Source organism: Cygnus olor, chromosome 4 (genome assembly GCF_009769625.2).
Source record: "Cygnus olor isolate bCygOlo1 chromosome 4, bCygOlo1.pri.v2, whole genome shotgun sequence".
NCBI lineage: Eukaryota > Metazoa > Chordata > Aves > Anseriformes > Anatidae > Cygnus > Cygnus olor.
The window spans coordinates 37,046,140-37,072,707 of NC_049172.1; the positions used below are offsets into that span (position 1 = coordinate 37,046,140).

Genomic DNA, 26,568 nt, shown 5'->3' on the forward strand with positions numbered 1-26,568 from the left:
ATTTCACAATTTTCTGTTAAAACAGATGCAAGTCTGCTTGAAATCTTGTATGTAAGAATTTCGCTATAGCACCAGAAGGATCTTGAGAGTTTGTGCAGATCTCTCAGATTTACATGTTTCCACTTTCTTTCTTCTGGTGTTTGATTTTTAAATGCCTATCTTGGATTCTGATTTTGAAACTAGAAAATGTGAGGCAACAAGCATTTGTTCTTGCTGTTGTTTTTTGCCAGTTCAACTTCCACACACGTAAATGTTCCACTGCATACCACTTCTACAACTTGTGATACAAGGCTACTAGGAAAGACAAAAATGCAAACCCAGTAGAAGAACCTTAGAGAACTCTAAAATGAGTTCTCAGAACTGAGGAGGGAATTAGAAGAGCATGATAAAGCTCTCAGCACATATTGCGATATGAGGGAAGGCATGGCTAACTGTAAACTGCTAGTTTTCTAACAACTCTAATACGCCGTAACACGCAAACGTTGACGATGTTATAGAATAACTCATTCTTTATTTGCTACCATTGTAAACATCTTTCCATTACACAGACATCACCGTTTACATTATTGCTTTTATATTGTGGTAAACAGAAATTCCAATTAGTATACAGCTATCTAAGCACAGTGTGATAAGAAGAAACTGCCCACAAGCAGTCTTGTTGTCTTCCTCTCCCCCCCCCCCCCCAAAAAACAACATATAGACTGGCACAAGAAACATCAGTCCAAAGACCGATTGCCTTTCTACTACAGCAACACAAAACAGGTATGACCAAAAAAAAATTACTAGCCATATTTTCAATACTGACTACTGAACTCCCACATAACTAAATACAAATGTTTCTATTACAATAATTCCTAAGACAAGGTTAACCAATGGGATTTTTGTTTTCCATCCTAGTTGAAAAACATTTTTTCTCAAAGAGTGAAAATCCAAAACTATTTATGTGAGGTGCTTAAATTGGCCCCTTTTCTTTAGGCAAAATGTCATATTTTTACAGTATCAAATGACAGAAGCACAACCAGTTTAAAAATATTCTTGTTTCTTCCTAAGTAGCGTTGTCTTCAAATCATGCTTTCCAATTAAGTTGGTTACTTAAGAAGCAACGTGCTTGTTTATTGAAAGACTATATTCTATTGTTATTTATAATAAGTTTCTACTTATCTTCAGATTAATTTATTCATGGAGTGGCACCACATTTCAAACATACGCTGGAACAACAGGAAGGGAGGTAGTCTGTTAAACAGTTGCTACAGGAACAAAAAAAAATAGAGAACTGCCTTGTCTTCAGTTTTAATTTTTTCTAAAATATTACTGTTGCATATAAACAGTGTAGTGAATGCTTTGACGATGCAGCATGTTAAAGTAACAATACTTACAAGTTCTAATAAGTAAAACACGACAGTTAATAAATAACAGCAAGAGAATTTAACAAGGTTTTAATTTACAAGAGTCTTAGAATAAACTACAAGCAGTAAGTTCTGATGTTCAACAAATTGATTCTATCAACTTGCAGAAAGGTGGCCTACCTCCATTTTGAATCTTCCATAACCTTAGGATTGTCATTCTGTAAGAGAGTTAGTACAAAATACCACTGACAAGTAAAATACTGTTCTAAACACTCTCTTTCCCTTCCCTAAACACAGCTTCACCATCCCCCCTCCCCTCCCATATTCTAGTTACCACCATAATACAATTACCCTACCACTGGTGCAAAACGGGGAGACCTGGTACTATTCTACATAGAGTGACTTAAACAGAAGGACTGGGGTATTTGATCACAAAAACTACATGCAAATTCTAACCGTTTACTGGGGAAGTGTAGTGGAGCCTAACAAATACTCATCTTAAACGATTACTACGTACAAGCTAATACATTCCCATATATCTCACTCATTTTATTTACTTTTTTTTCCTTCGTAAGCTGATGGAGTTTAATCCCAGGTCACTTTTTGATTTAAAAAATGAAAAGCTAATGAAGATACATTTCATGTAGGGCTCAATTTATGTTCTACACTAAGATGTCTTAGCTGTGTGACAGGAAACCTAAAACTTGATGCTCAAAAAGCCTCAGCAGTAGTTACGTGGTAGTCTCCTTATGACCAAGGAGCTGAATGCAAGTTTCAAGGCTGGAAAGACTGGTGTGGAGATTGTTAGCAACCGTTGCAAAAAAAAAAAAAAAAAAAAAAAAAATTGCAGACTCCACCGGAGTGGGTTGTGTTTTTTCTGGAGATGGCTCAATCGTTTTTTTTTTAATTGTTAGCAAGCGGTAGAGGGAAGTAAATGTGATTCTGGGATTCCCTTCCTGCTGCTGCTAGACATCCTGGGGTCCCTTCCGAAATTCAAAAGATTAGTCTCATGTTGCTTGCAAAGGAGATTTACAAGCAATATCAAAATTATTAAAGATAAACACAAAGGAAGCTGGGGCTAGGAAGTAGTAAATAACTAACTTTCTAGCTGCTGAGAAAGAGTTTCCTTTCCACTCCCTTCCTCAGCCAGCTGTTAGGAATGTTCAGTTTCTGCAGGGGGTCAGAGAAACAGAGCAGCAACACAGTATCTGAATCCCAGATTGCTCTCCACAGCATCTCAGCTCTTCCATTGGTAAGAATTACAGAACTCCAAGTTCGCAGGAACAGCAAAAGAACCAGGCTTCTTGTGGACAATTCTGTTACCTGAGAATCACAGAGTGGTTTGGGTTGGAAGGGACTGTATAAACCACCCAGTTCCAACCCTCTGCAATGGGCAGGGACACCTCCCACCAGACCAGGTTGCCCAAAGTCCCATCCAGCCTGGCCTTGAACACTTAGAAGGATGGGACATCAACAGCTTCACTGGGCAACCTGTTCCAGTGCCTCACCACCCTCTGAGTGAAGAATTTTCTAATATCTGATCTCAGTCCAGCCTCTTCTAGTTGAAAGCTGTTACCCCTTCTCCTATCACTACGCTCCTGGACAAAGGGTCCCTCCCCAGCTTTCCTGTAAGCCCCCCTTTAGGTACTGGAAGGTTGCTGTAAGGTGTCCCCAGATCCTCCTTCTCTTCTCCAGGCTGAACAAACCCAGCTCCCTTAGTCTGTCTTCAAAGGAGAAATGCTCCAGTCCCTTGATCACCCTTGTGGAAATCTATCTGCTTTAAAGCCAAAGCATAACCATAAATATACCCTACAAGCATCTTCACATTACCTTTTTTTTTTTTTTAGTAGAATAGTGTCAGTCCAACATAGATGAGATGAACCTCTCTCCACCCTGTGTGTGGTAAGCTCAAAACCTGTTTGTTACTATACCTAAGGCATCATAAAAAGTAAACAGAGCTGCACTACCTCCTGCATATACTATATATATATATATATATATATATAGTATACAGTGACCAGGTGCTTTCCCACAAATAAAGAGATCACCAACATTTAAGGGACCAAGAGTAATTGGGTGCACGCAGTGCAAGAAGTCACTATTTATACAAGACAGAATTACCGAGGTGGGAAGGCACCTCTGGAGACCACGTGGTCCAAACCCTGCTCAAAGCAGGGTTACCTAGAGCAGGCTGCGCAGGACCTTGTCCAGTTGGGCTTTTAATCTCTCCAGGGAGACGTAATATTTCATATTATATTAAGAAATGTATTATTTATGTAGTGTAACATCACTCATTACAAAAAAGGGGTTCATCCCTTTCCTCTCCTGTTCAGTGTTTGTATTCTTCAGGACCCTCTTCATGATTAGTCACTGACTGTAAGTTAACTAATTTACCTGCGATGATTTAAAAATAAAAGATGAACCATGAAAGCTTGTATTAGCATACAGGTTTTGCGCCAGTGTGCTATTTATATACTGAAAGAGTTTTTCCCAAATAACTTGAGCTTCTAAGGCTATGATCTGGTTACAGAATCAAAATAAAACACTGATTGAAAAAAGCAGAAGGCACTTCTTTAATAGTAGGTTTTGGAAAATGAAGTGATGGTTGTACCAAATCCGTTTAAAGCTGCTTTAAGCAATAATTAGACAAAATATAGATATGAAGTCCTATTGACTAGATTGTCTGAGGATGCCATGATTAAGGAATGTGTCACAGTTGCACTTATCCATGCAAAATGCATTTTTATTAGAGGCTAGTATTAATTTTCAAAAAATAGGGGCTGCATCTGCAATATTTTTTTTTTTTTGTTAAATGAGTGAACTCAACTCTTGTACTTCCCAATGGGAATTTCTCATTAGCTGCTAAAAGAAAGGGCTGACAACAAAGTCAAGCAGTCTGAGCAGCTGAAGTCAGATCAGAAAGAACGGAAAACTTTTATAGCGGCAGTATTTTTAGAAAGAGTAGCTTTACTCTGAGGATCAGATCCTCACACCGTTGACTTGTGGTTCTTTCTTTGTTGTTGTTTATTTGTTTGCAAATTAAGCTTTTTCCAGGCATAGCAACTTGCTGGTACAAATCCACACACAAAAAACTTCCTTAGCCAGAAGTAATTTGTAGTAAGTACATCAGTATGTTGATGGATTAAGCCTCTTTCCAAAATTGTGACTAATACATCCCCATCATCAACCTCTTCATTGTAGAAATTTAACATTGACAAGTGGACTATTGACTACGCATACAGAATGAGAACGCAAAAAGCTTAAAACCAGGGACATTTCAACTAAAAAAAGTTTTAAAAGACAATTAACAGATAAACCTATTAATGAAATGCACTATGCAGAATAAATATCTGCTTTGTGTTCCTGCACCAAGAAGTATAAAAAAATGATAAGTGATCCAGGGATCTTCAGACTTCTGGGTTAAAAAACAAACAAAACAACAAAAATAAACACAATAACCCTGTCCTTTGGAGAGTAGCATATAAAGAGCTGTAAACAGAGGTTGATTGTCCGAGCTTTCTTAACTGAACTTAGATTATTTTTTTATGTAAAAAAGTTCTATTGTTATACAGTTTTTGGTGAAACTTACAAAACTTTCAGCCAAATGAGTAATTCCATTGTTGATGCAGAACCTGATATATTGCAGAGGAGTTAAGGTTTCTTTTTATCTCCCAAGGTTAATATCGCATCATAATCCAGTAGAAGACCCTTAATTTTTTCATGGAATTTTTCTCTGTACTGGTTGAAGTGCATAATACTTTCTGGTTCTTCTTCAAACCAGAACTTGTCAAACTCATAAACCAAATAACCTAGAAAGAAAATAAAATACAGATCTACAAAAATGAGCTCGACAATTTTCTGCCTTGAGCTAGTTAAACCTACAATGATCCTTTAGACTTTGTCCAATTCCCTAAAATAGGAAGTGTTTTATCCTGGTCAGCAGCAACCTTTTGCACAGTATAATAATGAATAAAAGAAAAATCTGCAAGTACTGTATTTTCAGACTGCAGATACAGAAATTCACCTAAATTTATTCCTGAAACGTACATTTCTGTAGCACAGTGATTAAATATTGGTTACATTTCAAATATCTGGTCCTGAAGGTAAACAGCTTGCTGGGGCTAAAGAGAAAAAAGTGGAGGTGCACTCCAAAAATAAATCAACCAACCAAATAACACTCTATGTTGTAGGCCTACCCCCAGTAATCTGTACTAGAAAATCTACAGATACTTACAGTAAAATTGATGGAAATGTTCCATTTGTGGCAATCCAGAGACCACGTTGTACAGATGAGACTTTAAATCACCACTCTTAAGTAAGCTGTATGCCATTTCGGTCAGATTAATTCCAACAATTGCATAAGAATATCTGCAACAGTGATCATAGTTCATGTTTTTACCTTATGGATTGAAGGACTTGAAAGCTTCCCAGAAACAGTTGGCATTAGGATAACTGTAAGAATCAATTTTTCCTATAATACTTGTTAACAAGCCAACTCTGGCCTACAGACCCCTTTTTCAGTTCCCTGGTGCAGCTAACCATGTGAAAGTTAGTTATTTAAAAAAAACTCTAATTTCCTATACAATAGTATGGTAAATGCCTCCATTAGCAATGATGAGATGGGAAGGGTAATCAATATTGACCTCATATTGCTCAATTGAAATCGTTGCATCTTCTGGAACATCAAAAATAGGACATTAAAAAAACTATTGAAGTATCAATAGAACGGTCGTCTCAACTTATTTCTTCATATCAAAAATCTGTTTTTCTGCTGCACAGTTAGAAAGCATCACACCACAGATTCTTAAAGGACTATTAAAACAAGTGTTTAAAACAGATGAATTTATTTCAATGATATATGTATTTAATTGATGGAAGTATCTTGGGTATCTTATTCATGATCTAGTTGCATAAGATAATATTCTTTAGAGCTGAAGTCAAGGAATTTTCCTATTCTTGGTAGGTGATTGAGCTAACTGGGGACTAGATGGATCAGATGACACATACAGATTTACTGTCTCTCTTTTGTATCTGACTTGTTTTAAAATATATTTTCCTGTAAAATCAGCGAAGCATTTTAATACACAGTGTTCAAAGATGAAGTAAAATGCTGAAACGAGCAAAACATCTACTTGTATTTACTTACTACAGAAGTCTAGAAAAAATATTAGATTAAGAGGTAATCTATATCATCCCTACACAGGATCGATAAGAAAGTGAAAAATATGTATTCACTTCAAAATCTGTTAAAAATACAGCTATGATGTTATGTGTTTATTGTGTTAACCAGAGTCAATATTTTGCAACATTTTTGTCCCAACAAGTCTGTTCGGAAAAAAATTACAAAGTTAGCAACCTGAAAATGATTTGTTCCGTTTCTCAAGCCTTTCTACCTTTTTTTTTTTCCACCCTTAAGTGGAAGAAACATGAATATTTTCCTCTTTATTTTCAGAAACAGTACTTGACAATTCTCATGTGCTCTTCTGCAGAACAAGTGAAAAAGAGTCATAATGACTTACCCCAGCTTAGGGTGATTTGAATGAGAGAGAATCTGACGAGCTTCATTGGTGTAATGCTTACTAAAATACCTGTCAGTGTGAAACAAGACCTTTCATTATTTTTAAGTTCATATAAAAAAAATTGTCCATATCAAAACATGTAGCTATAAACTAGAGCTGAATACTACTCTGTACTAAAAAGGTAACAACATGAAAACAAAAGAAAAGTATTTAAAAAAAAAAAATTATACTCAGCTTCAGCCAATGCAGAAAAAAAAATCTGAACATCAAACAGGAAGTTCACCTAAGTCTACAAATTAGCTTAGCAGAGGTATGCAAACGTGTTTATTTTTCATTGCAGTAATAAATTCAGATATTTTAAAAGGTTTCAACAAGTTACTCTCCAAGTCATAGCTTATCAAATAGATCATATGGTGACAAAAAATAAGGTGTCTGGGGCAACTTTATTTCTCCCCTCACCTCTTGTCTCTACCCAACTACACACTTACAGAAGCGTAGCTGCTAGAAACGCTTGACTTATTAACAAATCCTGTTTTTCACTGCACATATGCCACCATTTCTATTTGTTTTTATTCAGTCTTTATTAAAAATAGCATTAACTAATGAGAATTCATAGATACTGAACATTAGTTACAGCAGAACCGCCATAGTTCTTTTCACTTACACCAGATTCACTAATCCCAGCAGGCCCATCCCTCTGAAGTCTGTTTTGGGGTCATCACCTTGGAAGCCGATGTCACACCACTGCTTGGTGATTCTGGCCTTCAGATTTTCATGAGGCATCAGCAAATTCCAAAGCTGCACAAATATACTACCATGTCATGCATAGCTGCTGAAGTATTCTAAGACACATAATTCAGAGCACTTGCTGCTGCACACTAGAAACCATTCACCACGGAATAGGATACAGCCTGCACGCTGTTTTCTGTCAGTGGCAATCTGGAGTCATGCTACAATAGCTTAGTCAACAGGTTATGAAAATGATTACATCTAACATTACAAGTGATAATTTCCATTCGTAGGCAAAGCTGCTATACTGACACTATAGAAGCCAAGACTTGTTTCATTTCAGAAAATAATTGATGCATCGTATTCCAATAGGACAGCTGTAAACTGAAATACAAATTCATGACAAATGTTTACTTGCCCATCATGCTGTTGTCCGTAGGGATTTGACACCTACGGACAACAATGCAATGTGGGGATTTGTATGGCAAGTTGGAGGAGTTATGAAATGCTAAGAAAATAACATGCTAATATATTTGCAAAGCAGAAGTTATTTTAAATAGACTCGAGCAGAATTATGTTTGCTGTTATTTATACTGATAACTGAATACTGACAGATTGAAACTATCCTCTTTGACATTGACTGGGATGTAGTAATAAGAAAACATGAGTGTTTTTTTTTTAAGTAATTATTAATTGAGAAACTTACAGAAGTCTGCACAAGGTTAAATATCTTTTTAGTTAAAATCCTTCAGTGACCTGTTATAAAAAATATTTTGCTGACTGTTAGGTCTGATTTTACATAACATAATCCCAGTACAAGCAACACTATTTTACTAATTGGTTTTGCTTTGACATTTTATTTTAATCAGCCACTTCTATAATGACTTGGCGGTTCACAAGTGGAAAAGAGCTTTAACTAGGGCATCCATTAATAATGCAAAGAACTTCATTTATCAGTAATAACTATTGGACTTGACAGTGGGGAACGGGGAACAGCTTTTGTATTTAAAAGATTGCTTTTACCTCAATTAACTGTTCCTCATGTTCTTCATTATCTGAATCATACGGGACCTTCCTCAGATTTTCCACATTCAAGTAAAGTTTTTTGTAACCTGTTATCTGCAGTAAGGATATATGCAGATTTGTCTTAAACCTGAAATAATAACAAATAACAGAAGGTATTGAGGCTTCGTTAGCTATAATTTCTTGCTTGAATAAGTTAAGTTCTATCAGGTAAACACAATATAATCATTAGAATTAGGAAGTGCTTTATGATTACATCTTAAACTTCACCATATTGGTTAAGCATACTGCTATAGAGATCTTACTTCTACTTCTGATTTTAGAGCTGCGCAGGCAGGCCCTATCCACTTAAATATATGGAGGAACATACCCTCACTAAAATCTGTGGTGACACAGAAAAACTCCATGTGTCATTCTGACTATCGTACCCACAAACATCTGCCACAAACTTTTCGTAAGCCTCAAAACCAAACTTTGTCAGAAATTTTATACCTTCAAAGTGTTTCACTGAACTAAAATTTTGATGATTCATAGTTTTTCCTCTCAGTCGCTCATAATTACTTCTGCAGAGAAATGCAAACTTTAATCTGCCATCACTATACTCTCCCAAGTATATCTAAACAACTACATAGTTCATGTCTCAACTTCTGTGATACTTCTTAAAAGCAAGGAATAACAAAAGTGACCTGTGAGATACAGAGGCAGTTATCTCAAATCCATTGCAATTTAAACTTTGCAATGCATTTTCTAGAACTGAAGAGGACATAGCCAGACCTTATTTTCTAGCTTCATTCTAAAGACTTGAATTGCTCAAATATTGTATCTGACTAAACAACAGCAAACACATGCCAAGAAGTGAGAATTATCTGCCTTGAAGAACCTTTGTTAGAGTTCCAAACATACCTGATATCCTTATGTTCAATTTTCTTTTCTTTCATTACATCTCTGACACACTTCTCCACTTCAGCTTCATCAACGTGTAGAGCATTTCTTAAAACCTAACAAGTTAACACAGTACAAGTCCTCATGATGAATGCAGAAACCTGTTGCCTACTTTACTCTTGCTATTTCTCATTCTCTGGATGCCTGCCCCATGTGTACTCTTTCAATAAATTAACTGTTCTCCTTTTTATAGCTTTTTTAATGCTTATAATAATTATGCTCAAATCACTTATTAAAAATCTGCGTAATTAGATAAATGCATAATTTGTAACTGTCAACTGTAAATAATTTTTTGCTGCAAAAGACCCACTTTAAAAAAAAAAAAAGCTCAAGTTAGATTCTTCTTTGCTTTCAAATGCTGAATTGAAAGATGTTTTTCCTAACCTAATTGAAACAAATGCATGCTGTGCTCTACTGTAACAAAAATACTTGTGGCAGTTACTAATTCTCTCTAAAAATCACGTTGCAGTGATTAGCTAGAAAAGGAAGAATGCTCAGTCACCTCACTACCTAGAATGGAAAAGTTCCGTTCAAGACGCACAGATTTGAGGGCTTAAAGCTTTAACTACAATGTCTAACTGCTACGGAACAATCAGCAGGAGTTTGTTAGTTAGAAGTCTACCTGCAAACACGCATTACATGTTTTTTCCCTCAGTGAATTGAGATGCTATTGTATATACTCCATATAACTGCTTTATCTGTATCATTTACCTGTATTGCATTTCTGGTTTCTACAAAGCCAGCAAAGGAGACAGCTGTGACAGGGAGAACTGACTCTCTCCAAGAACAGAAACTCAGTACCATGACTTGTCTGAGTCACTGCTACAGAGCAGGTAATCTTTCAGAGGAAAAAAAAGTGAACAAATGTTTGAAGTGATATAGGGTTATTCTTGAAAAACCCTGAATAATCCTAGCATGCAGAGCCCAAGATGTTGTTCTTTCTGTCTCTTATTCCTCTGCTTTTTCCTTCCCTCAATAAGCACGTATTCTTTTCAGGCACCTGCCTCTGAAATAGTTTATCATACAGCTGAATCTTTATCTTTTACCTTGTTCTTTGATGATCCCAGTGAATGCTCTGCAATAACAATAATTTAAAGAAAATTAAAAGCAAAGTCCAATGGAAGCGGGTTTTTTTAAATAATTGACGAGAAGTGTTCTTGTAAGTATAAAATGCTGAGTAACTTTTTGATTACATGTATCAAATACTTAACCCGTATCAAGCAACTGAAAGGCTTAATTTACGTAGATTTTCGATCATCCTTGAGAGCAATGCCGAAAACAGGCTCATTATTCAAAACAGCGGTCAGCAAGATTTACTAAAAAAGAAAAGGTGTCAATACAGAAATATCTCTTCACATTTTTCCATTCCTCGAAACGCCTTCTTGTTTATGACTGAGGAATAAGGAAGCAAAGCAAGTTTCTTTTTTTTTCTTTTTTTTTTTTTTTTTAGAAAAAGAGCTACTTTTATATGAGAAAAGCTGCATTATGAGAGTTTTAAGGTCACGGCCGTGCAGCCCCCAGCCCCCGGGCTCGGCGGGCGCCCCCCGTTACCGATGCCGAGCGTCCTCCGCGCCCCCTCCTTCTGGCCGTGCAGGACGCGCTGCAGCTCGCACTTGCCGGTGAGCAGCCTCACGACCCACTTCAGCCAGAACCGCACGCAGCTGCTGTACAGGAGCCCCCACAGCTGCAACAACATCTGCGTGGAGAAAGCTCCGCGTTACCCGCCGGGGCCGCCCGCCGGCCCCCGCTCCCCGCCGGCCCCCGGCCGCTGCGCCCACCGTGCGGCCGCTCGCCGGAAGCCGCCCACCGCCTTCCCTGACCTGGAAGTGATGGCGGGGGACGACGGAAGCGGCTGTTGGCCGTGCCCTTGCCGTTACCGTCAGCGTCCCTGCCGTTACCGGCCGGGCACATGCCGCCACCGGCCGGGTGCCTGCTGGCAGCGGCCTGGCCGGGGTCGTGAGGCGAGGCGAGCTCCCACAGTGCAAGGCAGGGCGCTGGGGCGGGCTGCTGGCACCCTCAGACCGTGCCTGGTCACAGAATCATAGAACCATTAAGGTTGGAAATAGACCTCCAAGATCATCAGTTCCAGCCACCTACCACCAGTATCACCCACTAAGCCATGTCCTTAAGCACCACGTCCAACCTCTCCTTGAACACCCCCAGGGATGGTGACGCCACCACCTCCCTGGGCAACCCGTTCCAACACCTGACTGCTCTCTGAGAAGAAATGTCTCCTCATTTCCAACCTAGTGCCGCTTGGGGCCACTTGTCTGTGTCTGAGGACACAGTGAGCAGTGTGCTTGTCCCTCCGGTTAGGGTTATGTTCTGAAATGTAATTGGGAAGGAGGCGTTGTGGGCTTAGGCGAGGTGCTTGTGAGGAGGGTGCTGGCCATGGATCCTGCTCTGCTGCTTTTGCACATAAGTGCAGCCCAAGTGTTTCAGTTAGTCCCGGTAGGCACCTTGTTCGTATGATAATTAGTGATTATTTTAGACACGCTTGGCTCAAGCAGTTCTGTGGAGGGCAGCAGGTAGAATTCCTTTTCCTCTGTGCTGCACGCAGAGTTTGAGGGGCGGGAAGGGAGCTGGCAGGCTTGCTGGGCCATGGGCAGGTACCTCTCTGAAGGGAGGAAATGGAAGTACCTTTCACACAGCATGAAAGGCCTGGTGACCTGCATCCCACGGGATTTCAGAGGGTGGGCCAAATACATCTGGCGTTTTCCCATTCAGATCTGTGCACTCACAGGTGTGAGGAGCTTCACTTGAGGGAGTTGCTGATTTGAGAAATTCAGGCGTTTGACCTCAGATCCGATTCCTGCTCCTGAAAACTGTGGGGACAGGTGGTGTGTGTTAACAGGCAGCATGCGCTCAATCACTCTTTCCAGTGTGGCTTCGTAAATGAGCAATCTGAGTCATAAAACATTGGTGTGCTACAGGATAAAAATAAACTAAGAAGTATTTCTCTTTATTAAAAAGTAAACTTCACTGGGTGACAGGAGGGTGTGATGGCTATTGTCAGGAGATTCCTGGCGTCAGCAGCAGTGGGGTGTTACGGCTTGATTTTGGGAAGATGGAGGAGTTGTGACAACATGAGGAAACGCTGGTAAGAAATCAAAGGGCAGTCAGGTCCTTCTGGTCAGTCTTTGTGCCCACACGCTGATTGCTCCAAGATAGCTGACGAGGAGCTCTAGCTACCAGAATTGCTTGGAAAGTCCCACAGGTGCATCCTTCAAGTGGGGGGCTGTGCAAACAACACTGAGGGAAGTTTCTAGCTGATGGCTACCAAAATAAAGCCTTCGTATGGTCTCATTCAGGCATTCAGCTTTCTGTTGCATCTTTTAGTTAATTAAATAGCTTTTTATCAATATGGATGCTTTTTTTTTTTTTTTTTTACACTTAAATACAAATTTCTTTTTGCATGGATTGTTAAGAACCAAAGCAACATCTTTTTGTACCACAGGTTCTGGAAGTTGTTCCACTTTGTTTTACAATAATCTTTAACAACAAATACACACAGTACACTTTTGTTGTCTTCTCAGTTGATTCTTACTGCTTCCAGTCTCCAGGATGGATGTGAAAAGTATTTGGCATTGACAATACATTGTAAAATACTTCTTGAGTTGTAATTAAACTTGCTGGGGTAAGCTTGAAAAATTTGTAGGTCTTGTTTTACTTAAAGTGCTTCTGAAATGCAAGAACTTCCTAGAGGCAAGTTTTAATCTAGTTTATAACTTTCTCACTCATACGATATACTTAAATCTGTATTTTTGAAATCTCAATTCCATAACCATTTATTACTTCAAAAATAAAGCTAACATTTTTGACATTTTTTTTCACAGCTTTGTATAAGTTATTAAAAGGATACAAAGCCTAATTACTGTAAATATGACAGGAGATAAAGGTGTTTATATATAAATCAGTGATTTGGGGTACATTAATTTGACTTTGGGTTCCAAACTTGATCATCTTTTCAGTGTATAACAAGCAAGTGTAAACTCTTGACTTAAACCTTCATTTGGTTCTTTACACGACTGAGTGATCCAGTAAAGAATGTGGTAAACTTTACACAAATGTTACTACCTGAATCATGTGAGACCCTTCTGTATCATCATGTTCAGTCAATTTATAAATTATATTAGGACATTCAAAAATATAAGGGGGTAGCTTAAAAAAAAAAAAAAAAGTTCTAGCTTATTCCTTTTGTGTTCAGTGGTTGCCTCCCAAGGCTACCTTTGCAGAGACTTTGGCTTAGGGAAATATAATGGCCTACTGTTTACCTTTTAAAATTACATTTCTTAAATGACAGCAGGGCAAATAAAAGGGGACTTTAACCAGCAATATCAGCTGGATCTCTGCACTATCAGAAAACTTTCCATGGCAGTGACTATCACCTATTGTTACCAGTAGTTATGCTTTGTTCATGTACCCTGTAGATGAAGGACAGCTGCAACTTACATGCAGAATAATCCAATAGTTGTTTCACCCATGAGTCTGTATTTTGTCAAATAGTTATTTTAATCTTTCTTATCTGTACTTTTGCATACACAGAGATGTGTGAAAACAGCACTGAAAATGCAAGACAATCAAGTTACGTAGCAACTTACAAGAAAGGACTTTCAGTTAAAAAGCATGAGGACAAGTGTAAAAACCCTGTCTCGCAGGTAAGCCGTCTTGATGGAACTAGCCCACTGAATGATTTGCTTAGCAGGTGGTAGGGGTTCCCCAGTGTTATGTTCTATACAGTTGTTTACTTTTTCAAGGTTATTAGTTTGCCAGAAATGCTGCTGGGAGGTAAAACTGGTCTGAACTGTTTAGCCCCCTCCAAAAACAAACAAACAAACAAAAATACTGCACATTTCATTCCTGTCTTAGTTAGTTCTTAAGTATATAAAATAATGTATGATGAGAGCACTGGGAGGAAGATTTTAGGAAAACATGAGGCAAGTAAGAGGGCCTCTTTGCAAGTAAGTCCCAAGGCAGTGGAAGTTCATTATGTTTCCAGTGATCTGGTATTTTGATTTTTTAGAGGAACAGTTAATGTACTACCTCATCAAAAGTTAATACAGCAGTCTAAGTCAGCATTAAGTAAATGATCACTACAATTCAGCATGGCTGAGTAACTGGGTCTGCTTTAGAGTCAGCCTCAATAAATAACATCAAGTGCATTCGGTGCCAGTCTCCACAGACGTACCCTGTACAGTATGTAGTTTCTGCAAGTGTGTGATAAAAATATTTTTCTTACTGGCTCTGAAAATAGACTAAAATTAAGTGTGTGTTAGCTTTATATTATTCATATCTTCGGTATCCCTCCTGCTTGACAACATCATATACTGGCTCTGTAACAAATACACACTGGCCAATCAATTAATAGGTATTTAATTCATTACATACGACATACTTAATGTTTACTTGTTCCTCTTAGGTCTAAATCTCTATTTTACTAAAAATGTGCCAAAACCTACATTGATCTTCCTTTAAGAGTATTGTCTTGGGCTTTTAATGTGTTAACTTGGAGAGAGAAATGCTGATGAGGAGGCAATAGAGCATAAGAGCACTGAGTCGTAATCGCGTTGGTTAATAACAAGAACTGTAAACATTTTTAAAGTAAGTGTAGTTTAAAGGAGATTTCTCAGTAAAAATATCAAAGCAAGATACAGTCAGTAACAGAAGGAAAGGGGAAAGTTTAGTTTAGTGAATGAGGACAGATCAGGAATAGTGAAGCCTAACTCCAGGTTTCCTGGTGATTCAAAGAGCTTTGCTGAGATTTGCAGCTCTCCATTTGTATACTGATGCAGGCTACTTAGCACTCTCCTGCGTTATTAATGAATAACATTCACAATTCAAAGTAATTGTTAAATGGAGAAGTAAACCTATCTGCATAAAAGTTCAAACATGGGAAGATTACACTAACTACCAAGAGCAGCAACAGGAAATTTTGATAGTCTAAGATTATATTTCAAAAGAGGGTGTAGTTATACTGCTAGTGTAGTAATAAAGAGCGGAGCATAAAGGCAGTGTTCAGGTTAGGACTCCAGCGTAGTTGTGTCTGGACACCAAACAGTGCTGTAGGTTTTGGGTTTGCTTTACACAACACTGTTCCAAATGATTCATTGTTTTGGTTTGAGATGCAGTTGTTAAGTAAGCATAGAGAAAAGGAGATATTGTGTTAATAATACAAGCATATTTTTATAACGCAAATGATAGAAAATACTACATCATTTGGGTAAAAAAAAGGTAATAAGTAATATATGGTGGCAATAAGGAGATAGGTAACAGCTAGTAAAAGACTGCTCTTATCAGCTAACAAAGTCCAGTATGATTTCTGAATTGGTCCTTTATATCTTTGTGATACCAAACTGGAAGTTACTTTTTTTTTTTTTAATCACGAATTTGAATGGATTTGCGAGCAGTTGGTGCACGTGTCACAGCGAAGACCCCTGCCTGCTGACGGAAGTGTAGGAAAGGCAGGGAGAGGCGGGCTTTTTTCTTATGAAGTTTGGACGTGCCTATGAAAGCTGCCTCCCGCAGCAGGTGCTGGGGAGCTCTGCGGCCAACATTCCCCTCAGCATCACAGAAGACGTCCTGTGGCCGGTTGCTTGTTCCCACGCGGAGCAGCAGGCACCTGCCGAGGCGTCTGCCATAACGGAGCACAGCACGACGGCAGCAGTAAAACACGTTAAGATTCAGCCGGTGCACGCAGGAGTTTCGTTAGGTTCGGTGCCGCAGCTGCGTTACCTCCAGGAGGAACCCAGAAGCCCCTTGCCCCGGCCCCGGTCCCGTCGCGGCCCCTCCCCGGCGCTGCCCGGCCCCGTGGGCGCTGAGGGCGGCGCGGCCCCGCCCGGCAGCTGCCCGGGCTCGGCTCGGCTGGGCTCGGGGTGCGGGAGCTCCCCGCCGGGAGATGCGGCTCCGGCAGGGCCAGCTGCTGGCCGTGCTGTGCCTGGGCGTTGCCTGCCCCCTGCTGTGGTACGCGGCGTGTCCGGGGAGCCGAGGTGAGAGCCGGGGGCTGCCCGCGGGGGGCTGCGGGAGAGGCGAGGAGGGCGCTGCCGGGGCTCTGCGTCCCCACGGCCGGGCGTGTGCGCGCACCCAGCAGGTGACAGGGGTGCCTCGGACCCCCCGGTACCAAAAATCAACCCCGAGGTCCTGTTCTAGTAAGTATCCCTAATGGGATACCAATGGCTCCCTTCTCCAAGGATGGGAAGGAGGCGATCGCCGTGGTTGTCGCTTTTACGTGGTGTTGTTGTTGGTGTTACTCAAGGAGGACAAAGCAGCGCTACCCGTTCTGCAGTTGTGTTTGTGCCTCACCTGCAGGCGCTTCTCCTCGTGTGTGCTTCCAGCACTAGAAGGGAATGTTCAGTCTGCAGAGAAACGTCTGACCCTTTCTGTTTTTATTTATAAATGATGCATCTTTTTAATGGACTACGTAGGTGGCACGTGCCGGGTGGGTCTACAGAAAGCGACGTCTTAAGGTTTTCTGAGCCGACACAGGAAAGATAAAGCTGATGTTATTTTCCAAAAATAAATTGATAGTCTCTCCTAGTAACACCTTCAAGGCTTGCAGACAGCTTGCTAATGTGACAGTTTGTTCGGGATGGGGCAGAAAGAATGGATTTTGAAGAGTTTCCTATATACGCATTCAAGAAGGTCTTGCTTTATGGATGCAGAAGAATTAAGTCAATTAATAATTTCCGGGATGAAGACAGAACTGATAATAGCTGTTAGATTTTGCTTATATTGATTGGTTTTGTGACCGATTGAAGTGCCGGTAGAGACCTTGGCCTCGTAATGCAGCGCTGAATGGAGTCGAGGCAATGCTGATCCTCCTGCCTTTGTTGTTTCTTGTCAGCTAGACAGTTGTCGATCTTACAGCACTTGCCACTTTAGTGGCAATTCTGCTAGGAGCAGGGAATGATAAGCAAAGAAAAAATAGGGTGTGTCTTAAGAAACTAAGATCCAAAAGATATTAGAAAGAGAGGGTTTGTCCCAGCCGCAGCCTACATCCATGTATCACTATGTCCTTTCGTGACTTCTATTTTGTGGCTACTTTGCTGAAGTACCATTTTCATTCACCTTTCTTTTTGACCTTTCTCTGCTGGTGTTCCATGTCTATGGTTTTGTTTGTTTGTTCCTTTTTTTTTTTTTTTTTGGGCGGGGGGTGGGGTTGGAGGTGGTGGTGCTGGTGCTTCCTTCTCTCTGTGTATTGATTTAATTTTTGTCTTTCCACAGATGTCTCCTTCTCCACAACAGAGTAACTAATTCTTCTCAAATGATGTATTTTTCTAATTATTTTAGCACCTTTTTTATTTACAAACTTTTAACCATTATTAATGTTAATTTACAGTGTTCAACAAAGAGTAGATAATTGTAAGTAAAGGTGCATGTGGTAAATTACTTCATATTAAGTTTATTTCACTGGAAAGGTGCAATTTTTGCTCCTGAGGGGTGCTAGAATACAGAAATGTCCTACCTATACCAAGAAAACCCCCAAGAACCACCATGTGTTGTTACTTTTTTCCACAAAGAGGAGAATTGGAAGCAAACCAAATACTGCTCCATCGTTGTGACTAAGGACAATATCTAAGGAGCTGGTTTGGAACAAATCTCTTTCCCTCACAGCAGGCATATAGCTCTGCTTAGGTATTGTTAAACCTCTCTTCTTCTTCCCGTAGTCCCTGCTGAACTTACCTCTCTAGCAACATGCCTAGAGCAGCGCTGGAGTTCCTACTTTTCTCACACCTCAAAGGTGATCTGTTTGTTTTCTTTTCTAAAGCCCTTTTCACTTATCTCACCTGTTACTGAGAGGTCAAGTACTGTCTCTGATTGCTTGTCAGCTCCCACTTCTTTTACCTGTTTGTCGGAAGTTCTTCTCTGGCTCATTTTCCTCTGCACATTTGTTAGATCTGCAGTTACTTCAGTTTGCTTCTCTGACTTACCTATCAAATTGTGCCAGCTGGTCTTGATCTTTGAAATCAGTGTTTCACACTCAGCAGTTGCAGTCTGTAGTGTGCACTTTGGTTTCTAGCCGTTTATTGTTACTTGGATCGCGTTGATACTGGGATTGTAAATAACCTTTTAATTTGTTTTACAGCTAGGACAGGGCATCTTAGCTACGTACTTTAATATGAGAAGTATGTAATAGCCCTGTAAACCAGTGTTCGGTTTGCCTGCTGTCTTAGAGCCTTTCAGCCCTTCAGTGTTAGCTTGAAGTTTAAACCACATATTAGCTCTGCCCTGATTTCAGGGGGGGGGGGAGGGGAAAAACACACAGAGACCTTTAAATGCCTTATAGTAAGGGGCTAGCTAGCTTGAGAGATTCTAATTGAAATTTTGAGACTTAATTCAACTACAGGTAATTTGAACTGGCACAGCAAGGAAGATGTTCATGCCTAATTTATGCACTTTAAATGGAAGTTCAGAATCTGACAGTCATTAAACTTCAGCTATTGTGGACTTTGATACTGTCTTATTATAAATGTTTTAACTATCCTTAAAAAGCTTTGTATTCATTGTTTCCGTTGCTTTATAAGTATGTATGAGCAGAGGTTTCAGTTTCAATAGGCTGACAGTATTTTGTGGCAGAAAAAGTAATTAGAGACAATTGGTAGTCACCACATCTTCAGCAAATCTTGATACTGCATCTAAGCTTGTATGGTGATTCCTTCAGCATCCACTAGAGTGCTTGCAAACGCAGGCTGCTGTTAGCCAGAAATCGGTTTGACTGGTGTAGCAATACCTGTTCCACATCCTGCATGGTTTTGCCATGAGCTTTTTTGTCCCTCCCCAGGCCCTAAGCAAAACCTGTCTGAAGCAAGCACTTTGCAACTGAGGATAGGAAAGGCTGTTATCAGGATGATGCAGATGTTCCTACTGTTATGCAACTGAATTACAATCCACTTGTTAGTTCACCTGACCAAAAGTATTTGCTCTCATGTAAATACTCTTTATATAAATTTGAAGTTATGGCAACTAGTAAACAAATTGTAATTTGTGTAGTGATTTTCTCACGCGGTTTTATCTAGGGTTTTCCGTGGATCCATGGAGGTATTAATCAACACAAAATATCACAGGTATACAAAAGTAGTAAGGAGGTAGCAAATCTGTTTTTTTTTTTTTTTTTTTTTTTTCCTTCACTTTTAAAACAGTGAGAAGGCAAGAATGCATTCTCATTATGAATTTACATGAAGTTTCTTCTCTGGAAGGACTATTCCCAGATAAAAAGTAACTTAGAATCATTAAGGTTGAAAAAGCCCTCCAAGATCATCTGGTCCAACCATCCCCCTACCACCAATGTCACCCACTAAACCATGTCCCAAAGCACCACGTCCAACCTTTCCTTGAACAGCCTCAGGGACGGTGACTCCACCACCTCCATGGGCAACCCGTTCCAATGCCTGACTGCTCTTTCTGAGAAGAAATGTCTCCTAATTTCCAACCTCAACCTCCCCTGGCACAACTTGAGGCCATTCGCTCTAGTCCTACTCTAGTCAACTTCAGTGACTCGACCGAATAACGGTGATTTATTTATTTATTTATCACAGCAGTGAGGTAAATAGAATCATCTCATGGGGCAGCGCTTCTTAATGTTGCCTGTAAAGGTAACAGGATTAGATACCTTAGAATTGTTTTATATGGTGTTGATGCCCTCTTCACCTAAATCTGTGGGATGCTTAATCCAAGTAAATTAAGATTAAGGTTTGTCTGGAAGTTAGGAGACTGCAACGCTAAAATATGATGTCGCATGTAAGCATGTTAATATAAATGTCTAAGCATCTTAATATGTATGTATTGAGACAAACATTGTGAAACCTGTGTTTGTTTATTTCTTTAAGATTGGGGAAAGAAAAAGGGAACTGTTCATGCTTAATCACACTCACAGAAGTATACTTAAGGTTTATCAAATTGTTCAATATAATAAATGTTTCATTATTTCACAAAGCTTAACATATCAGAAAGAAGGGGTGCAAAGGGTTACAAAAGTTTCTGATGAATGTCAGGTGTTTGCAGTTGAAATAATGCAATGTACACGCCAGTACAAACAGCAGGCTACATGTTTCTTCCTTTTATTTCCAATAACCTTCTGTACATGGTGTGACACATTGTTGCCACTGGCCAGCCCCTGCTGTGCACCCAAGTGGAGCTCCCTGTGTGATTGTCATTTGTGACGGAGCTCTTTGCGGGTTTCCTATCCAGACCCAACTGGCACGCTCTGGCCTAAAGCTTCAATTAAGTAGTGGCAAATTGACGGGCTGATAAGGAGTCTTGAATTACACCAATCTCATTTCAGCCAATACAGCTTATTCGGTTTTATGAACAAATAGAAAAGAGTTTTCCTGTCTTCTCTAGGCCTGTTAGGCAGTTTCCAGCCACCAAGCCTGGGCACCCAGTTGTCCAGACCAGGGGCTTGAATGATGGTCTACATCATCGCTCTTGCTTTCATGCATCCGTTTCCTTCCAGTGGAACTGAAAGCATATAGAAGTTAATGCAAAGCCAGGTATCGCCCCAGCACGCAGTCGGGATGTGACCAAAGTGCACAGTGGACATTATTTGGTTTCTTTACATGGTTCTCCAATTCAGTCTTTTTTTTTTTAAAAAAAAAAAAAAAAAAAAACTGCAACAGCTTCAGATGGAACTTGAGACTGAGTATTTACTGATCCCAATTTTTATACCAAAATTTGTATCCAAGACTTACAAAAGCTGTATGGCTTTACTGGCTTCTAAATGTGTAATTTACTGAACTAAGAGACTGCTGCTTTTTGCAGTCAGTTTAGGTGGAATAGTGGCTGCCTTGTCTTCAGAAGTAGAGGAATTGAGTCATAAATTCTAAAAAGATTCAGGTAAAAAAACGAAACTAGTTACTGTTGTTTTTTGTTGAGGAACGAATAAGGAAAATTTCTGACCACTCTTTGTTTGCTGCGCAGTGTATTATCACAACCTCTACTTAAACAAATGTAAACATATGACCTTCATGCTTTCCTAACATTGTACACTCAGTCTTGAGAAACACTGTTTTATCCAGAAATAATTTAGTTAGTTGATAGGCATTTAATTAAATGTGTGTATAAATGTGTAATTGTTGCTACATCAGGCAGAACAGTAAAAATATATAAAATGCTAACCACAACGAAGCAATAACCATTTAATTGTCCAAAGTGAACGAGTACTTCTTATTTATCTGATAAAGACTATATTCAAATCAGAATTTTCCACTGCTAATAAGAACCTTTATTGTGTCCCTAACATTGCTATGATAAAACCAAAGGATACTAATTATGGGCAAACACCAAAGTATATCTATTCAATTCATACATTTCTCCACTTATTTTAATAATGCTTTCTACATAGAAATGTTTTGACTGAATGTTTTAAAATCCCTGTTCACTAGGTTCTAATACAGGAAAAGACTTAGCTATAAAACAAGGACTGTTTGCCAGTGTTTTAGAAAATATTATCAGAACTCTAGTTGTGTTTTCTCTAAGATACGTTTATTTCCATCTCTATTTTCAGTTAGATACAGTATGTAAATGGGGTTAGTAAAATTTATTCTATGCTAAAACCAGTAATGACTCATTGCTCTTCATGGAATTTCATGTATTTTTAAAATTCAGTGATTAACTTTAACCTGCTTTTAACTTTATGAAGTTTCTGTTTGTTTTGTCTTGTTTGTTCATTTTAATATTGGAAAGTGATTCTGATTCTCTTCCTAGTTGCTGTATGGAGGAACCCTAGCTTCCCACCAAAAACTGCTGGCACGGTCTTTATGGGATGTCACTGTGTTAATAAAATGTTCCTCTGCTGGCCTCCACTCTCCTGAAGCTCTTGACGTGGATACTGTCAAAGACAAGTAGACTCACTGGGAGAGCATACTGCTGCCTGGTTACTCAGCCTAGCTAAACGCCTGTAGAGCGAGCTGTAAAAACACGGTGAGAGACCCCTCACTGCATGTTAAGCCCCATAGTTTGGCCTGCCAAGCTTGCATGTTTGACGCTGCTGCATCATAGTGGGGCAAAGGTTTCAACCAGCCAGCTGAGACGTGTGCCTTAATTTTTCTCCTTCTCCTACTTCTGGACCCTTCCATACACTGTAGCAATAGCCTCTGTAGCCCACTTGCTATCGGGGCGGTCAAAACATGAGTGGAAACGATTAGAGACTTCTTACGCTCATTTAACCTTCACTTTTCAACTGCATAAAATAAACCAACCTGAACTCTGACTGACTTCAGAGGCTCCTGAAGATTTAAGATACACATTAAGATCTGCTGTATCCTCTAGTTAAGGCTCAGCAATTGAGGCTACCCCAGTTTTGGCTCATAATATTCTTAAGGGATAAATGTACCTAGTGCAGGTGACACTGCTTCTGGCTTCATGGTAGTTTTTCTTGGTTATCTCTAGCCTACTGGTAGAGACAAGTACCTGTGCTGTAATGCTATAAACAAGATATTTAACTGTCATACACAAGTTCAGGGAGGTGTCCTTACCTGGAAGGGTGCTTAAATACCCTTAGACTTTAACACATTGTTGAATCGAAGTGTTTGTGTAAGAACTGGCTGTTCGGAACCAAGACAGACGCGTTGTTTGGGGGATTTTTTCTCCTCATTCTGAAAGAACAACACTCAGCTTGTTATATGTCTTAAGAGATTTAGAAGTCTTGTTATTCTATTCTATTTTAGATCGGTTACAGGAAGACAATAAACCACCACAGTTATTAACGCAACGCATGCCTCAGTGGTTTAATATGCTTCATTAACCCGAGCAGTGGTTCCAAGTGCAGTGTACAACAAGATCTTTTGCAGTTGCTTTATATAGTTTTCTTTAAAGAGAGCGTTAACCAAAATTCAGTTTCCAGAAGGAAGTGTCCATAGGTATGGTAAAGAATGTAGCTTGTAATCAAGAAATAGGAGCAAGGGTTACTGCTAGACTATGGGGGGGTAGTTCTTCCACCCTTTATGTCACCCCCAGTTTTCCTTTTTTTTTTTTTTTTTTTCCTCCTTGAATATTAGAAGGGGGTTTTGATGATTGTTCCAGAGCTCCTTATGTATTCCTGGAAATCTATTGTTAATAAAACTGGAAGCAGTATGGTAATAGGAAGTATGTGTGTGTGGAGCTGAGAGAAATAATTGCCTGAATTTCAGAATGAGTATTTGTTTCAGAGATTAGTATTGTTTCTAAACAATTTCAGTTTCCACTGCAGAAAGTTATATTTCTGTATATATGAGGAGATAACACAAGATTGCAGTTAAAACCACTTCAAGGATTACCATTTTAGAACTACAGCACCCAAAAATGTATATGACAATATGGTAAACGGTCAGAAGAAATGCTGTAGCAGAGCTGAAGATTCATTGCAAAAGCTTTGAATGCTGCCTCTGATTCTGGTTGCTTTTCCCCCCCGGCTTTTAGCTAGTATAACCCCATTGAAATTTCCTGGTAGGATTTCCATAGCCCATCGCAGTGACTAATCCTCAGCTCTCCGAGGGGAAATAAAGCCTTTACTTTCAGTTATTTTTTGTGGTTTTGCCACGGGTCTTCATCTGTCTCTCTTTCTCCTGACAGTCCCGGTTGCAGATAGAAGCCTTCCAAGAGGTGTTGCTAAGTAAGGCTATCACTGAGGACAGACAGAGTGCTTTGTGATACATCTGAGGCTCCTTCCTCCTGGCTCTCCCTGCTTTGCTAGAGTTATATTTGTGGAAATGCTCTGTCTGGTTCTTTCCAAGCAAGCTATTGGAAGACATTGTTTTGGTTCTGTGTACATCTGTAGAAACTTAAGGAGCAACACTTTCCACACACATACTAAAATCCATGTAAGCTTAATGACCATTTAAATATTTAGGGTATTGAGCTTTGTAAATGCTTCTAATTTTATCTTCTTAGTTTGCTAAAATTATGTCAGTAATAAATACTGATTATGACGGTTTCTTCTTACAAAGCAAAATACAAAAAGTTCAGTACTGCGTTCCAAACATACATTTTATTTTTTGCCAAAGGTTTACTAGTAGGTAACATTGCTCATTTATATATACTATAATGACACCATACTTCCTGTTCTATTTCAAAGTACAGAACTACATATGTTTATAGTAAACTTATTCTCACCAAGGGGGAATGAATACTACATTCCATTTGTCAAACCCATGCTTCCCCAGCTTTTCAAATTGCATAAGTAGGGGGAGACTCTTAGTAATTGCTAAACTTAAGAGAGGTTTCAGTTCTGAAAAACTCATAAATGTGCTTTCCCTCTTCTGGCCTGAAGAAATAGGTAAGGCCAATTACAAATGTCGATTTCATTGGCTGCACTCAGTTATAGCTGAGTCTTGACCTTTCCTTTGCTGGAGGCATCTAGGGTATTTTGGCAGTCTCACCTGTAAGTAAGCAAATGAAAATGCAGTTACTTGGTGCTTGCCAAAATGACAGCTCAGAAGTGAGGTTGCTAATTTTGAGTCACCCTGACACTAGACAGCTGGGAGAATTGTAAAGAGAGAGCAGGACTATAACATTTTTTATTCATCTGTAGTTTCCATACCATTCCTCTTCTAATATAGTTGTACCAAGGGGAGATTTAGTTTACATTATTACAGCTCTAGAAATACCAATAGAATAACGGTTTCCAGCATTTAATTGTGAAACACTTCCATTGCAAGATGATCGATTCCCTTTGTCAAAAGCAGTAGGCCGCATCTTGTGATAACATGTATTTATCCTAAGATTGTGGGCTCTTTCTCGGTTGCTTGCATCTTTCCAGAAGGAACACGTAGAACTTTTACTGCAGGTTAAACTTCCACTTTTTCTTGGCACTTAACTAACTCCTATAAAGACAATAGGAATTTAAAGAAAAATCACGTTAGTTACTGTGTCTTTAATTTACATACTTAAATTAATGTTGACTTTTTCACTGAGACCACTAATGAAAATAATAATAACAATAATGCAGATCACAATTACTATTAAAATACTTTCCCTAACTGCTTTCTTCCTATATCTTTTCAGATTTTGTCTTCTAATCACACATTTATTTATTAAATTAATTATTTGAGTTTACTGCAAGTGGAATTACTATTTAGCCAAAAATCAAAATAATTTCTGTTTGAAAGGCTTCTGCAAACACTCACCAATTTGTATTACGTGCACATTTTGCTCTTAGTCCCTTCAGCAGGCTAGACTCCCTGGGAACTCACTTTGCTTGGAGACAAGAGTGGGTCCTAGAAAGACACTCCTGCCAAGGTTCAGACTCAGCACAGTCCATGAATAGAATGGAAGTGTCTGTATAAAAACATTTAACTTAAAACCACCACCAACAAAAAAACAGCATTAATTATAAAACATTGTAGAGTGAAGTAGAGGTCCTATTCTTCACTATTTTGTTCAAAGCTCTTTTTTTTTCCCCTATTAAAACTCTCGCAAAATCCTTAATTTGTCTGAAATTTCAGTGCTTTTTCTGGTGCGTATCGGTAGAAAAAAAATATTTTTAAATAGTTGACCTTGGGAAGTTGTTTCTGGCAGCAGGGACAATCTCTTCATATTAAGTTACGTGTCATTATATTATCAAACAGTAAAATAACTTTTTGGTTATTACCATGACGTTTGATTTGCATGCGAGCATCCCTGCAGAAATAACATAGCTTTGAATAGCAATGTTCTGAAATTTCACCAATTCTTTTGATACTGTTTTTTCATGGGGTTCAGTTCCTCAGCTGAGTACACAAGCGTGTTTTTTTCAGGCGGACCTAAACTAACCCCAGTTTGAAAATTTGGTTTACGTAGCCTGCCAATTGTATGACAGCAATATCTGTTTTATTTTTGTCATTTGCTAAAGACAGTAACTGCTTTCTTCCTCTCCCGATGTTAACCATGCCCTCTACTTTCTTCACTTTCTATTTCTAAGTGAGTGGCTTTATTGAAATGTTTCAGTACATTAATTTTAACAAGTCTTACAATCTTCGTTTACATGGCAATGAGGCAGTGAAGGGTTATGGAGGGTTATGAGTTTTGTATGTCATCTGTGATAACTGAGAAGTCCTGTG

General features: G+C 39.2%; 2 protein-coding genes and 1 long non-coding RNA gene across 9 annotated transcripts in view; 1 reads left to right on the forward strand and 2 right to left on the reverse strand.

The window, feature by feature from the left end:
• MGAT4D (MGAT4 family member D) overlaps positions 1 to 26,568 on the forward strand; it is a 59,877-nt gene that overhangs the window by 3,857 nt on the left and 29,452 nt on the right. Inside the window, exon 2 of one of the 4 annotated variants that reach the window (XM_040554792.1) lies at positions 14,105 to 14,217. Coding sequence is in view for 1 of the 4 variants with exons in the window: in XM_040554790.1 (XP_040410724.1) it covers positions 16,455 to 16,545 (91 nt within the window). In the remaining 3 variants the exon portion in view is untranslated. Of the gene's footprint in view, positions 1 to 14,104; positions 14,218 to 16,393; positions 16,546 to 22,354; positions 22,475 to 24,043; positions 24,144 to 26,568 lie in introns of those variants that run through there. The other 3 variants (XM_040554790.1, XM_040554791.1, XM_040554793.1) reach the window with 3 other exon arrangements.
• On the reverse strand, positions 497 to 11,390 carry ELMOD2 (ELMO domain containing 2). Of its 2 annotated transcripts, none has more exons than XM_040554798.1 (9): positions 11,338 to 11,390; positions 11,111 to 11,255; positions 10,606 to 10,634; positions 9,521 to 9,615; positions 8,618 to 8,747; positions 7,530 to 7,663; positions 6,866 to 6,934; positions 5,581 to 5,714; positions 497 to 5,155 (listed from the first exon to the last, which is right to left on the reverse strand). In XM_040554798.1, exons 2-9 carry the CDS (start codon positions 11,253 to 11,255, stop codon positions 4,998 to 5,000), a joined length of 894 nt encoding a protein of 297 aa, XP_040410732.1. In that variant the 5' UTR covers positions 11,338 to 11,390; the 3' UTR covers positions 497 to 4,997. The 2 variants fall into 2 exon arrangements, with proteins under 2 accessions (XP_040410732.1, XP_040410733.1); XM_040554799.1 differs by lacking the exon at positions 11,338 to 11,390 and adding an exon at positions 10,771 to 10,875 and having other exon boundaries at positions 10,271 to 10,634; positions 11,111 to 11,239.
• The window catches only part of LOC121069085, a 33,610-nt gene continuing 29,454 nt past the window's right edge, over positions 22,413 to 26,568 (reverse strand). For 2 of the 3 annotated variants that reach the window (XR_005819245.1, XR_005819243.1), the window contains exons 5-6: positions 25,657 to 25,825; positions 22,413 to 25,353 (exon numbers count right to left, since the gene is read on the reverse strand). This is a non-coding gene — a long non-coding RNA (uncharacterized LOC121069085). The remainder of the gene's footprint in view (positions 25,354 to 25,656; positions 25,826 to 26,568) is intronic. The other variant, XR_005819244.1, reaches the window with a different exon arrangement.